The 13,298-nt window shown below is 36.9% G+C and overlaps 1 protein-coding gene across 1 annotated transcript in view; it reads left to right on the top strand.

Moving 5' to 3' along the window:
- Positions 1-13,298, top strand: part of Scel (sciellin) — a 150,993-nt gene that overhangs the window by 116,656 nt on the left and 21,039 nt on the right. Inside the window, exons 27-29 of the mRNA XM_008849144.1 lie at positions 832-906; positions 3,288-3,396; positions 5,503-5,605. Coding sequence (XP_008847366.1) covers positions 832-906; positions 3,288-3,396; positions 5,503-5,605 — 287 coding nt within the window. The remainder of the gene's footprint in view (positions 1-831; positions 907-3,287; positions 3,397-5,502; positions 5,606-13,298) is intronic.

Raw genomic sequence — 13,298 nt, 5'->3', positions numbered from 1 at the left:
CTAGATCTGTGACATATAGCTTTTTAAAACATTATTTTTTAATTTTATGTGTATGAGTGTATTGCCTGCATATGTCTAAGTGCACCTGTGTCATGAAAAGCCTGCAGAGGCCAGAAGAGGGAGCCGAATACCCTGGAACTGGAGTTACAGACAGTTGTTAGCTGTCATGTGGATTCTGGGAACTGAACCAAGGTCCTCTGGGAGCACAGTTAGTGTTCTTAACTGCTGAGCCATCTCTCCAGCCCCGCATATAACTTTGTTTAATAAATTAATTAATTTATTTTGCAATGCTGAAAATCGAGCTTAAGGCCTTACATACACTAGGCAAATTCTCTACCACTGAACTGTCTTTCCAGCTCTCTTTTTAAACTTTTTGTTTTGAGACAGGATCTTGCTAGCTTGCCTAGGTTGATCTTGAACTCTGAGTTCGGGCAGGCCTTTAACCTATGATCTTCCTGATTTCTCCTCTTAGACAGGTGGGATTGCAGGTCTGTACTGCCATGCTCAGGTAGCTCTATTTTAGTAAATCAGTGAGGTAGAAGTCTACTATTTATGAGAAACAATGATGTCTTTGCTGCTTAATGCTTGTTAATATGTTTTTCATTATATTCTTTGGTGATATGTCAACTCATTGTTGGGGGGTTTGCATCATTACTTCTATTGATTAGAAAAAAGAAAGGTGTAAGGACATCATCCTGACTTGAAATATCCTAAATAACTATAATAATAGTATGTGAGGGAATATGTGTTTTCTTTCCTGTGTGTGGGTAATTTTATCAATAGTAGGAAAAGCAAACTGATTCTCCCGTGTCTCTATATGTTCATTTTTAGTAAATCACCAAAGGATGGCTATCAAGAAAATATTTCAGGAAAATATATACAAACTGTTTATTCAACTTCAGATAGGTGAGTATACTTATATTTCCATTTACAAACACAAAGTGTCCACACAAACATATATACACTTTTATGTGCATGTATATTCATTATGTATCTCTAATTCTCATTGTCTTTTGTTCTGGAGATGATTCTGATTGTGAACAGTTAGGAACCTGTCAGGAATGTGCATGTAGAGAGAGCACAGTTCCATATACAGGAATCTGCTTCCTAGTTTCTGTCTGATTTTGATGCACATTATTCTAGAAGTCCTTTCCATGCCTTCTAAGCTGCCTCCCTGGTCAGCCCTATTGCTTTTGGCAATTCCCAGGAGTCCCCAGCCTGCAACATTAAGAGCACCTAGGCTTTACTGCATCATTAAGCTGTCCTAAGTCCTTTCTTCTTGTGGCTTTCTAAAGGTAACTGTGTGGGTATGCTGGTCTGACCAACCCCCGCTCAGTTCCTAGGAATGGGGTTAGGATTAATATGCATTTAGTGCCGGTGACCTGGACCCACTCCAGGCTTTTTCTGCTATTGACCTTTACTGCTTCATGTGCCATGAAGTGATACTCAGGAAACAGTGACCTGTAGGTTTCCAGGGGAGTAGATGAAAATCATTCACATTTTAACCCAAGCTCTAGAAACAAGCTGAAATGCATGTGTCTGATCTTCCACTGGCAGTGTTTCTCTGTAGCAGGTGCTGGGAAAATGACTGACTGCGAGTGAGGACGTATCTTGTTTTCAGGTGTAGACACAGCTTCTAACAGAGTGCTTAAGACTAACAGGCACGCAGTAAATGAACTTTAAAAATACGAACCCATGTCCCACTTGCTAAGGAAAAGATGGCTGAAACAAGCATTTCTCTAATGCTATTCCATTTCTACAACTTTCCCAGCAAAGAGTGTCTCATCTGAAGAGGCCATCTCTCCTTTCTTTGTATTTCTGGTTTGGTGCCTGTGGAATGGAATGATGCTATAGAGATCCTAGTTTCTGCTCTTGAAGTGCTTGTAGTCTTAAATGGGGAGTTTTAGTACATCCATCCATCCGTATGTTTACATATGGACAATCCACAGGGAAATATTTGCCAGGTATCTATATACAAGTAGAGAATTGGGGTGTGTGTGTGTGTGTGTGTGTGTGTGTGTGTGTGTGTGTATAGTGATTAGGAAGAAATTCCTTGAGTGACTGAAAACATAAAAGCAGACAAGGTTTATCCACAACCATCCCTTTCCTCTTTCACTTTCTCTTCTCCGTATGCTCCCTTCTCTCTGTTTGTACTCTTAATGGTAGAACAGTGCCTGGGCATGAGTAGCTCATCTCAACTCAGCAGGCCCAGTAGGCCTCACACGCAGGCTAAGGACTCTGGAGCATGCTGCCTCCATTCAGACCCACCCCCTGGCTGCATGACAGCAGCAGCTCACTCACTCTTAGGTGCTCCTGCTTCCTTTTCCACAAATGACCCAGAGATAACAGGATGGATTTCTCAGGATGTGTGAAATAACTGAGTTTTAATAAGTAAAATGCACGGGAAATATTCTGTATACCTCATGTACTATCCGAGTGTTGACTATTTCTTCTTCACCACCCTATTGTGAATACTGCACTGGAAACTTCAGGCCTGTATGCTAATGCCTCAAAACCAATAAACTCTACTGGGCACTGTTAAGATGACCCTAAGACCTTTCATGAAGAAAAAGATCTGTTCTTTAGGTTCTAACATGATCTAAGGGTTTTCTTTTTTACTCTGCTGATCATATCTGTAGTTCATTTATTGTCAGATATTGCTTCCAAAATAAATAAAGAAAAAATAAGTTTTTCCCTCATCAAATTTGTGGCAGGGTCTTATCTTCCTTTAGAGAATAAATTTTGTCATGATCATGTCCCTGTATCCTAAATCTTACCATGACACCAAGAGGACTGTTAACTGACTTTGATCCTACAGATTCACCAATTGTGAGTTTATGAACATACTCTTGAATGGATTTCTATTTGGAGATTGTTGAATGTTTTTCTTGTCAAAACTTTACATTAATCTGTAGCATGATTTTCCCATATAATCTACAAAGTGATAAATGTAAATTAATAATTAAAACCCTCTTCCAACTTCAAGAAGTACGTTTGACCTAGTTTGGCTGGGAAACTGGCCATCGTTGTCCTGATAGATGAACTCTTGGTTGTTGATGAAGTCATACTCTGAGATGGCCCCACTTGTTCGTTCTTTGATATCATTTGGGGGTAGCTAGAGAATCAATCCAGTTACTATGATACGTAAGCTCTGTGCTTCCCTTGATGCTAGTGCAATTCTGAATGCATCATCAAAACTAACATCTCCATGTGGATTTACAGGAAATACACCTGTCCTTACATGGTGGCTAATTTTAAATTGTTTTTAACTGGTTATGTCACCATAGGTCTGTCATCGAAAGAGATATGTGCACTTACTGCCGCAAGCCCTTGGGGGTAGAAACCAAAATGATTTTAGATGAATTACAAATTTGTTGCCACTCTACTTGCTTTAAGGTAAGCATGTATTTATTTTACCTACTGTAAGGTTGTATGGTGACAAGAAAATGCATTTATTAAAATAATAGAGTGAAAAAAATACATAGAGTGAGGTAAAAGCTTTAAATGCTCTATAATCCACATTACCAATGTGCTACTGACACATCTAATCAGTCTTACCCTGGAGATTTAAGTCTGCGTAAAAGATAAAGCTGTTCTTTCTTAATTTTTTTTGTAACATTTTAACAAATAACATATGACCTCAAATGTGTGGTGAAGTCATGGCTGGAAAATAGACTGTTGAGAAGAAAGCTAGCAGCTCTTTCCATCATGGAATCAGGACTCAGGTTTCACCATAGTTAAAACTCAGCTTTTAAGGCCATGGTTAATTGTGCTTAATAAATAGCAGGAGATGTTCAATAGCAAAATGCTTCAAAATTTGGATTTCATCAGTTATTTCATTTCATTTTCATGGTAATGCTGTGTTGGTGAACATAGCTCTTGCATGAATGCGGGGTATCTGAAAATCTGAATTCTATTTCTGCCACTAAGACTATGTGACTTTGGACAGTCACTTCAACAACAATGGCTTCAGTTTCTTTACCTCTAAAATGAGGTAGCTGACCAGGCTGTGGGTCTCAACTCTGGATGCACATTATAATCATCTAGATTAATTAAGGGAAAAAACTAGAGTACTCAGGCAGCCCCATTTAATCCAAGAATTCAGAGATTATTCTTGGAGATTGATATTTTTAAAGCTCTTTAGCTTGGACCTAATATGCATCCAATTTGAGAATGACTTGCTCCAACTGGGTCTTTTCTGGTGCTGGCATTCTGTGGTTGATGCAAATTATTTCAATTCAGTCAAGTAGCTGTACGATTTTGTCAGTTGACGGTTTATCCACCAATTACCTTTAGATGGCGACACATAGCAATCAGAAATATGGTGCATTATTTTGAATATAAAACCACACATGGGGCTGGCAAGATGGCTCAGTGGGTAAAGGCACCTGCTGCCAAGCCTGGCAACCTGAGCTTGATACCTAGAAGCCACGTGGTGAAAACAGAGAACTGACTCCTACAAGTTGTCATCTGCCCACCACATGAGTCCCATGGCATGCATGCATTCTCCAAATAATAAATAAACAAATAAATGAATAAATAAATAAATGTAAAAACCAAAACCAAAACAAAAACCTACACATTCAACATAAGACTATAAAAATATAATTTTGAAAATTTAATAACTTTGAGTATAACATGAAATCACTTCTAGTTGTGAAATATGCCAATTAAATAAAAGAATATATCTCTTTATTTAAAATTATTATACATAATACCTTATAGAATAAGAAAATTTCCTTGTTGCTTTTAGTAAATAGGACTAATTTTCATTTATTGCATTTAAAAGATTCATTTACATTTTCATTGTAATTAGAGAATATAACAGATTAAAAATGTTCCCTGTGTTCATAGAAAAAGACAGATTGTTCTACAGTCATGGTAACAGAGAATCACTTAAACTGGTTTAAATATATCGTATAGATCAAGAACAGTTTGCTTAGTGAATTCATTCTAAGAGCTAACGAGTGACTACCTCATATTTGGAAGTCGGCCAGTCAGCAGCAGACAGGTCTAAAACGGAGTCTGACCCTCCCCTGCTCTGTCACTAGTGTAACTCAGAACAACTTCCCTTCTAAACCTTGTGTGATCAGCAATTTGTTTGACTCAATAGGTAGCGCCTGGACAGCACAGCTCTCCCTTGTGGAAGCAAATGATAAATTCAAGTCTGTGTTTTTGTTTGAAACATTGAGTTGTTGTCCTGTCCTTGGCGTAACCAATTTGTGAAAAATTTTATCTTCTCCATTGTAAGTTAAGTAGAAAACTTCTGTGGCAGAGATGCCCTACATTGTACCTGTGTGGTAGACAGATGCTGTGGAAATTTATTTGAAAAGTTTGGTATGCGAGGATAGACAATTACATTCTTAGTTTCCCTAGGGGTTTCTCTTGAGGCTCTGTCTGAGATTTCCTAAGGAAGACAGATTTAGAAGGCTTTGCTTTCACCATTCCCTTGAGAATACAGGGTCAATTTATAATAGAAACTTGATATATATTGTTCTTCAGTGTGAAATATGCAAACAGCCTTTGGAAAACCTACAAGCAGGTGACAGCATTTGGATTTATAGACAGACAATACACTGTGAACCCTGCTACTCTAAAGTGATGGGTAAGTGTTATGTTCTGTGGGCAGCAATCACTTTTACTAACACTGGTGACTATTTAATGTTGCTGAAAATGATGCATTTCAATAAAGAAAAATAATTATAATCAAAGAAAAAGTAAGCGGTAGTTGGTTAAACTGTTATAATATTTTCTTTAATGGTATAAATCAATCAATATTTATATTGTCTTTTTTGCTTTTTATATTGTCTTTTGATATCAGTAAGGATACAGATGCAACTAGAAAGGCCATTTGTTCTAGAAAATTTTCCATTTTTTGAAACAATTTTTTTCTGATTAAATTGTTATTTAAGTTGAAGTCCATTTCTGTTAGCGACCTTTTGTATGTACACTTGCATAATACTTTTAAACTTAATTTGGTTATTACAATAAATGCCTTTTAATATTACTTTTTTCCCTGAAATAAATAGGGGTTAATTTTATACAATTCTATGTCCTTCATAACATCAAAGCTTTTGAGGTTTTTTTAACAACACAAGACCAAATGTTACTATAATTTTAGGCTCTTAATTAACATCAGTAAGGAGAGAGGAAATATTATGGACATATATTTTTAACTAAGCATGAAAAATTTAAACCCTAGTTAAAACATGCATAGTGCACAGTCTAAGTCTGCAAAATAAAGCCCTATATAATTTTATTGATTGTTAAAAGAGAGTACCTATGGTTTATTTTTAGATTCACGCTGGTAAGTAGAAAAAAAAGAACTGAACTGTTATAGAGGAGGTCAGAAGCATGTGTAAAAGGCGTATGTCTGTGGTCTTGGTGTAGTCATGAAAGCCGACCCTTGGGGATTTCCACTTGAGATCCTACAGAAGTTAATGACATGTGTGAGGTTATTGCACTACTGAGCAGCTACCTCTGGAAAAATCTCGGAAAAATATTCAGAAACCCACAGCACACCCGGCTTTGGAATCATTGCAAGAATAAGCCTAGGTGCACTCCTGCACGCCTTCTATTCCCACACTGCCCTGGCAATTCTCGTGCTCACATTTCTAAGTTTGAAACTTCATATTCACTTTTTGCAGCCCTAACCAATCTAATATTATATCATCGTTCGTGATGTGCATGGGGTGGCTCTAAAACTTTCAGTCTCCCAGGAATCTATGACACAGAGGACATATGGGTGCACTTACCAAAGACTCAGAAGTCTCCCCCTCTGCCTGTGTGCATTGCATAGTATTGCTTTTTTTAAATCATGCTAATAATTTGACAAGATATGATTCTCACTAATTTCATAAACATGCATACCTGGCCTGTGGTACTTCATGTATGACCAGAAGTTACATATATGTATTCAGGACTAGAAAGAAGTGGGATCTTAATCCAGTACCGTGCTCTGCATGGATGATTGTTTTTCAAATTTTAACTGTGGGCTTATTTTCATATTGAATTTGTATATCTAACTGTGTTTTTAAATTTTTCAGCGAAGTGGATTCAGTAATGCTGACACGTGGAAATCAAGATGAAAAGCATTCATTAAAGAATTTAAAGTTACATTTTAAGACTATGTAATCTAGAAACGCTTTTACACTGAAGATCATCACTTGTATCAAAATAACAATTTTGTTATTGCATAAATAATCTAATTTCTTAGAATAAGATCACATACATGAAAAGAACCATCTGGTATCTGACAAGACTTAGTGGTAAAAATCCACATGGTTCCAGTTACCAATGTCAAAGAAATAATTCCCCCAACATCAATGAGTGCTGTCAGCCCTGGCCAGGCAGTCCCTAGTATATGTGTGGCTGGGCATCATGAATTCCTTATAGTCAAATTTCTCATCTTCTCACCTACATTCCCTTCAGACTTTTGATTCAGAGCGTTATTGTTATCCTGAAAAGTAGGCCAAGGAAAGACTAAACTTCCTTTTGGTACAAAAGAAATATGGATAGAAATTTTTATAATGTTTTGTAGAACAGTGTCAATATTAAAAGTTTCATGACCTTAGAAAACTACTTAAAATTTCCAGACTTCTATGACATTATCTGTGACATCAAAGGCATTGGACAAAATGATTTCTAAGGTCTGTTTTTGAGTCTCTAGTTCTCTGATTATAAAAGAAGCTTGGGTTTACTGTTTAGAAACATATTGGTATATATACTTGTTAACCATATTAGGGCATATGAACTATTTCACCTTAGTGACATCCTTCAGTTTCTCATAGGCTTAGTTTTTTAGACTATTATTTAAAAATAAAAGAAATAGATTTATAAGGTGATAGGTAAAATCATATGACATCCATAATTTGTTAAATTTTCTTTGTATGCATTTCAAAATCTGGGTGTACAGATAAGTTGAGAAATAATAGTTCTAGATTAAACATTATATATTCATATTGCATAGCACTTTATATTTACAGAAGGCTTATAAAAATAAATAAAATGATCAGTTACTCGGTGTGCTTCTATGGAATGTCTATCAGCCACCAACATTGAACTTTTTTTCAATTTATATCGATCATGTTATTATGTTCTATGCTATGATGGTTAACTTATTAACTGCTTAAAATTCAGCTTTTATTTTAAAAGAGCTCTTTTGTAAATGAATTGAAAATTCAATAATCATATGAGAAATAAATATTAACATCGACAAATTGAACATGCAAAGCACTTTATAGACATAGAGCAACTGTTGGAAATTTACTGTAGGGTAGGGGGGTAGAGTTCTAGGGCGGTTTTAAGTAGCTGTGAGAAAACTTGGGAGATTAACACATAACTGTATTGTTTTTAGATGATGATAAAATCAAATAATTATCCTCCTGTATAAGAATTTTGTGCATCTGTTCCTCTTAGAGACTGGCCCACAAAGTGTTAAACACAAGTGCTTATCAAAATATAGCAATGCCTAATTGTGCTATGGAGAGGGAGCCAGAAAAAAAACAATTAATAATAATTTGATATTCATTCATTCATGCTTGATGAGAAGCAGTGGTAATTGAGCCATATGTTTTATTGTTCTTTTATTACATGCTATCAGAGTGGATCAAAAGAAATAATTTTCTTAGAGTTGAAATTGACTGAAGAAAAGCATGGCTGGAATAGCCCCCTGACTGTCTTGTAAAGTACATTGACATCTCAATGCTCTTGTAGTAATTAAAAATCATCTGAACATCATTTTTAAAGGCATGGAAATCTTCAGGGAACACATTTCTCACTTTTCTATAGCAATTGTATGTACATATTTTCTTCTACAAAAATGAATTAAAAAACCAAAACTTTAAAAATGCAATAAACATGTATCAGAGACAAAGGTTTCCAATTCATCAAAACTACTTCATTATGTCTGTTTAGTCTCACTATTGAAATGACATGTTCTTAAAGCAAATTGGAATATTTCATTCTTTTTTGCAACCAATTAATTATGTTATTATTGGCATTCTGTTTCTGAACACAGTTACCAAATCTACCAATAGCAGATCCTGAATTCTGTTACTGAAGAGGTTCTAAGAGAAAGAATAATAGTTCTATCATGGCAGTTTCTCTTGTGTGCACATGTATATGTGGATACATGCATGTACATGTGTGTAGAGGCTAGTGGTCAACATCAGTGTCTTCCTCAGTGGCATTCTGCCTGTTCTTTGGATGTTTTGTTTTGTTCTTTGAGACAGGACTTTTCACTGAACTCAGAACTCATTGATTCAGGTAGATTGGCTAGCCAGAAATCCCCAGGGGTCACTCTGACTCTGCCTTCTGGCACTGGGATTACAGTTGTAAAATACAATGCCTGGATTTTCTGTGAGTGCTAGACATCAAACTCAGGTCCTCATGCCTGTGCAGAAAATGCTACTTTACTGACTGAGCCATCTCTATAGCCCCATGACAGTATCTTTTTATGAAAGCCAAAGAAAAGAAATGCAATTATTTCAGAAAAAGAATCATTAAAGGAATTTGTACTTTTGAAGTAAGGTCAAGGAATAAGAATTGGTTCAAGAACTAATCTATGTACCCTTAATTGTTTGCAATTATGTAGCTAATTGGCTATGAGTGACAGGATGGTTTAACTATCATTGCTGGTGCACCTGCTGATTTGTTTACTATGATGGAAAGTTGTGACTGTTTGGAACATTGTCCCTGTTCATCTTGATTTAGAGCTCTACCAAAACAACATAATGACAACCTAACAATGATAGTGATATGTTGTTTACAATGGAATTGTTATGTTAGTACAATATAAATAAACTTATTTCTACCTATTTCATAATATTCAGCAGTCCCTAGAGGCACCTATAAATATCCCAATTAAATTGGTTGGGCCACTTTCTCCCTATCTCTATTCCCTCCTGTTTGAATTGGGGGATTTAGAATATTAGCTTTCTAATGTATACTCTAGCTCAAACATTCTGTGTCTGTGACTGTGACTATCTTACCTCATTTTTATATTATCTATTTTGTTATGTAACTATGGGTCATTGAATAGTCTGTTTGTAACTAAGAATTTTATTTGAATTATTCACTACACAAAAGTTGGGCATCAGCCAGAGTGGTGGTACAAGTCTGTGACTCCAGCACTTGTGAGGCCATGGGGAAAAATCTTGAGTTCAAGGCCACTCTGGGGTACATATCGAGACCCTGTCTCAAAAGGTAAAAAGAGTGGGCACCATTCATTGGACCTTTGACCTGTCATTTGAAAAGTGTGGCTCTGGAAGATAATTCTGAAATAGTAAAATAAACAAGGGAAGTTATGATCTTTGCTTTTTCCCCATCTACCATCATTCATTCATTCTATTACTAAACAACTAAAATCTTTTCTTTAAGAGCATGCACTGTGTGACTTTTCCAGGGGAGATTCAACCTGCCCTAGCAGCTCTTAGGTTAGGCTCAGCCTCCTGTCCTCAATTGGCAATTAAAGAGATAAGAGATGGTGACCCACAGAGAAGATTTGTTCAATGTGGCCATCAGAAAAGGAACAAATAAAGATGTTTAGTGATCAACACTGCCCTAATCCATATTCTCCTAGTTTGTCCTGAAAGGTGGTCACATAGATTCCTGAGTGACAAGTTCCTCATCTGGCTGGCACCAGGCCTTTTCCTTCTCTGAGCATGAGATTCCTGGAGAAATTCCAATTTCTTGGGGACCATTACTTCAATTGTCTGATAGCCAAATGCATAAACATAAGAGTCTCACTTTAGAATCCTTGTTCTTGCCTGGAAGGTTGTAACCCCAGATAGAGTGCACCAATGGCAGACCAAAGAAATGCTCCAACTCAAGTCTAGCTTGGTGGTTGATTACTTTTCTGTTGCTGTGATAAAACATTCTCGTCAAAAGCGACTTAAGGAAGAAAGGGCTTATTTTGGCTTAGGGTTCCAGAGGGATAAAATTCATCATGGTGGGACAGCATGGCATGGCTGAACACATTTTATCCATACACAGGAAACAGAAAGCAGAAACAGGAAGTGGAGTGAGACTATAAACACTCAAAGCCCACTGCCAGTAGCGTACTTCTTGAAGGCTCTATAACCTTCCCAAACAACAGCTGTATCTAGGGACCACATATTCAAATATAAGAGTCTTGGGGAGCATTCCTCATCCAAACTTCAAACAACAGCTGTATCTAGGGACCACATATTCAAATATAAGAGTCTTGGGGAACATTCCTCATCCAAACTTCAGCATTTGCTGAACAAATGATTTTGTGTGTGTGTGTGTGTGTGTGTGTGTGAGAGAGAGAGAGAGAGAGAGAGAGAGAGAGCATCCCATCCCAGCATGAAATCTACATCACCTGGAGAACCCTGCAGGACTTTCAGGCAGTATGTTTCCCCAGTAATTATGTGCTGCTTTTATCACCTTGAAGAGGAGTCTGATAAGTCTTGTAACTCTCTGAGCTTTGTAAGTTGTGTTTGGAGGAAATAGCTACTCAACAACCTGCTATGCCCCATTCCCTGTGCTGAACAAAACAGCCAAGGTTCTCATCCTCACTGAAGGAGAGCTACATTCTTGCGAGGGAAGGGGAGTAGAGGAGCAATTAGAAGACAGAAAACAAACACGGCAATCTTGAAAGTAGTAAGACCCATGCAGGAAACGAAGTATGGCAACTGCGTGAATGGGGTAGCTTTTAAAATAATGTGGTAAGGTGGGGAAGAGATATTTCAAATAAAATCTAAATTATACGCTAGAACCAGCACAGCAAACAGTTTAGAAGAGGAGCTGTCTTGAATGTGGCAGAAATCAGACCATTCTCTAGGTAGACCTGAACTTGCTTCTTTTTAACATGAGATAGAAAGTCAAATGCCAGGAGACAGAGTGGTCAAAAGATTTTAAAGTTTCCTCTCTACCCCACATAAAACAACATTCAGATACTGCTTTCTGTTTTCCGATAAGGGTAATTAGTTCTGAGTCCTAAGTTTCTCAGGAGGCAGAGGAGCCCACAAGCAAGCAGGAGTGACTGTCAGGTGGTTGTCAAGTGTGACCCAATTCACACTTGGAATGGAAACAAAGAAAGTATGATGCTCCTTCACCTCATTGGAACGTGAAAAGACTTATCTCCTACGATATTTCAAGTGAAAACATTAAACAGAAAAGCAGCATCATTTCTAATCCAGGGGAGACTTCTGGCAGGAATTTTACCAACATGTTCTCTTCCCTTGTTGCAATATGAAATCTAATCTGGTAGAAAGAAACATTTAGAACTTGGTGTACCTTTCTTGACAATTAGAGTTTGTTAATTTTGGTTCTTTTCCCTAGAGAAATGGAGAGATCATGAATCTCAGAGTCCTTCAGGCCCTCACTTGCAAAATGTATTGAGAATTTTCTACTAGGAAGTGTCTGGGCTCTACATCTAGTGCACCTCTGGTATGATTCAACAATAGAAAGATTGCCAGGAACCTGGGGTTCATGAACTTGGAAAGATAATTTTGAAGCAGGCAAGGCGGGACAGGTCATGGTACCTTTTTAATGGATTATTAAAAATATGTATTATTAAGTAAAGATTACATTAAATAAAACTTATAGGAGGCCATTGGTTTAGACTGCGCTGGGCCCAACAAAGCAGACCTGAGTGGAATTACACTTGCCAAAGTTCCATGCCATCCAACCGAAACTACGTTATTAAACTGACTTCTGAAAGATCAGGAAAGGACCACATTGGTCCCCCAAAGGACCAGTTTCATCCAGCATGAAAAGGTGGTCCTTTCTACTCTAATTTTTACAGAGAAAGTGATTCTGAAACAACCCTACTCAGTTTTTCTTCTCTGTTTCTGCTTCGTCAGCTCTTTCTGCCCATAAAGCCAACCTCTGCTCAGTGCATGGGAACACTTTGTTTGATAGACTGAGATACTGTCAGATTCTACAGTGATAAATAAGTCAGTAAAGATCTTTAAATTTGTCATAATTTTGTATTTTGACACTTGGACATTTTGAGTTCATTTATATCTTTTTAGATTTGTGTCCTTGGAAGGTTAGTTGTGTTTATGAATGAATTTAAATCATATTGAGACAAATATGGCCAACTAACCTTTCCTTACACATTTTACAAAGATTCAAAGGCAGACTCATAGACCTAGATGTGAAAATAAAAACTCCTAGAGGGAAACAGTAGAAAATCAACAGTCCCTAAAACTTGGTGAAGTTTTTTGAAATAACACCACAAAACGTGATTTATTACAGAAAAACTTATAAGGTAGAAGAAATTAAAATTAAAAACTACTGCTGTGTAAAAGAAACTGTTAGGAGAATGA

This window comes from Nannospalax galili, unplaced genomic scaffold, assembly GCF_000622305.1.
Source record: "Nannospalax galili isolate Female #2095 unplaced genomic scaffold, S.galili_v1.0 scaffold140, whole genome shotgun sequence".
Lineage (NCBI taxonomy): Eukaryota > Metazoa > Chordata > Mammalia > Rodentia > Spalacidae > Nannospalax > Nannospalax galili.
This window is presented reverse-complemented; position numbering and strand designations above follow the sequence as displayed.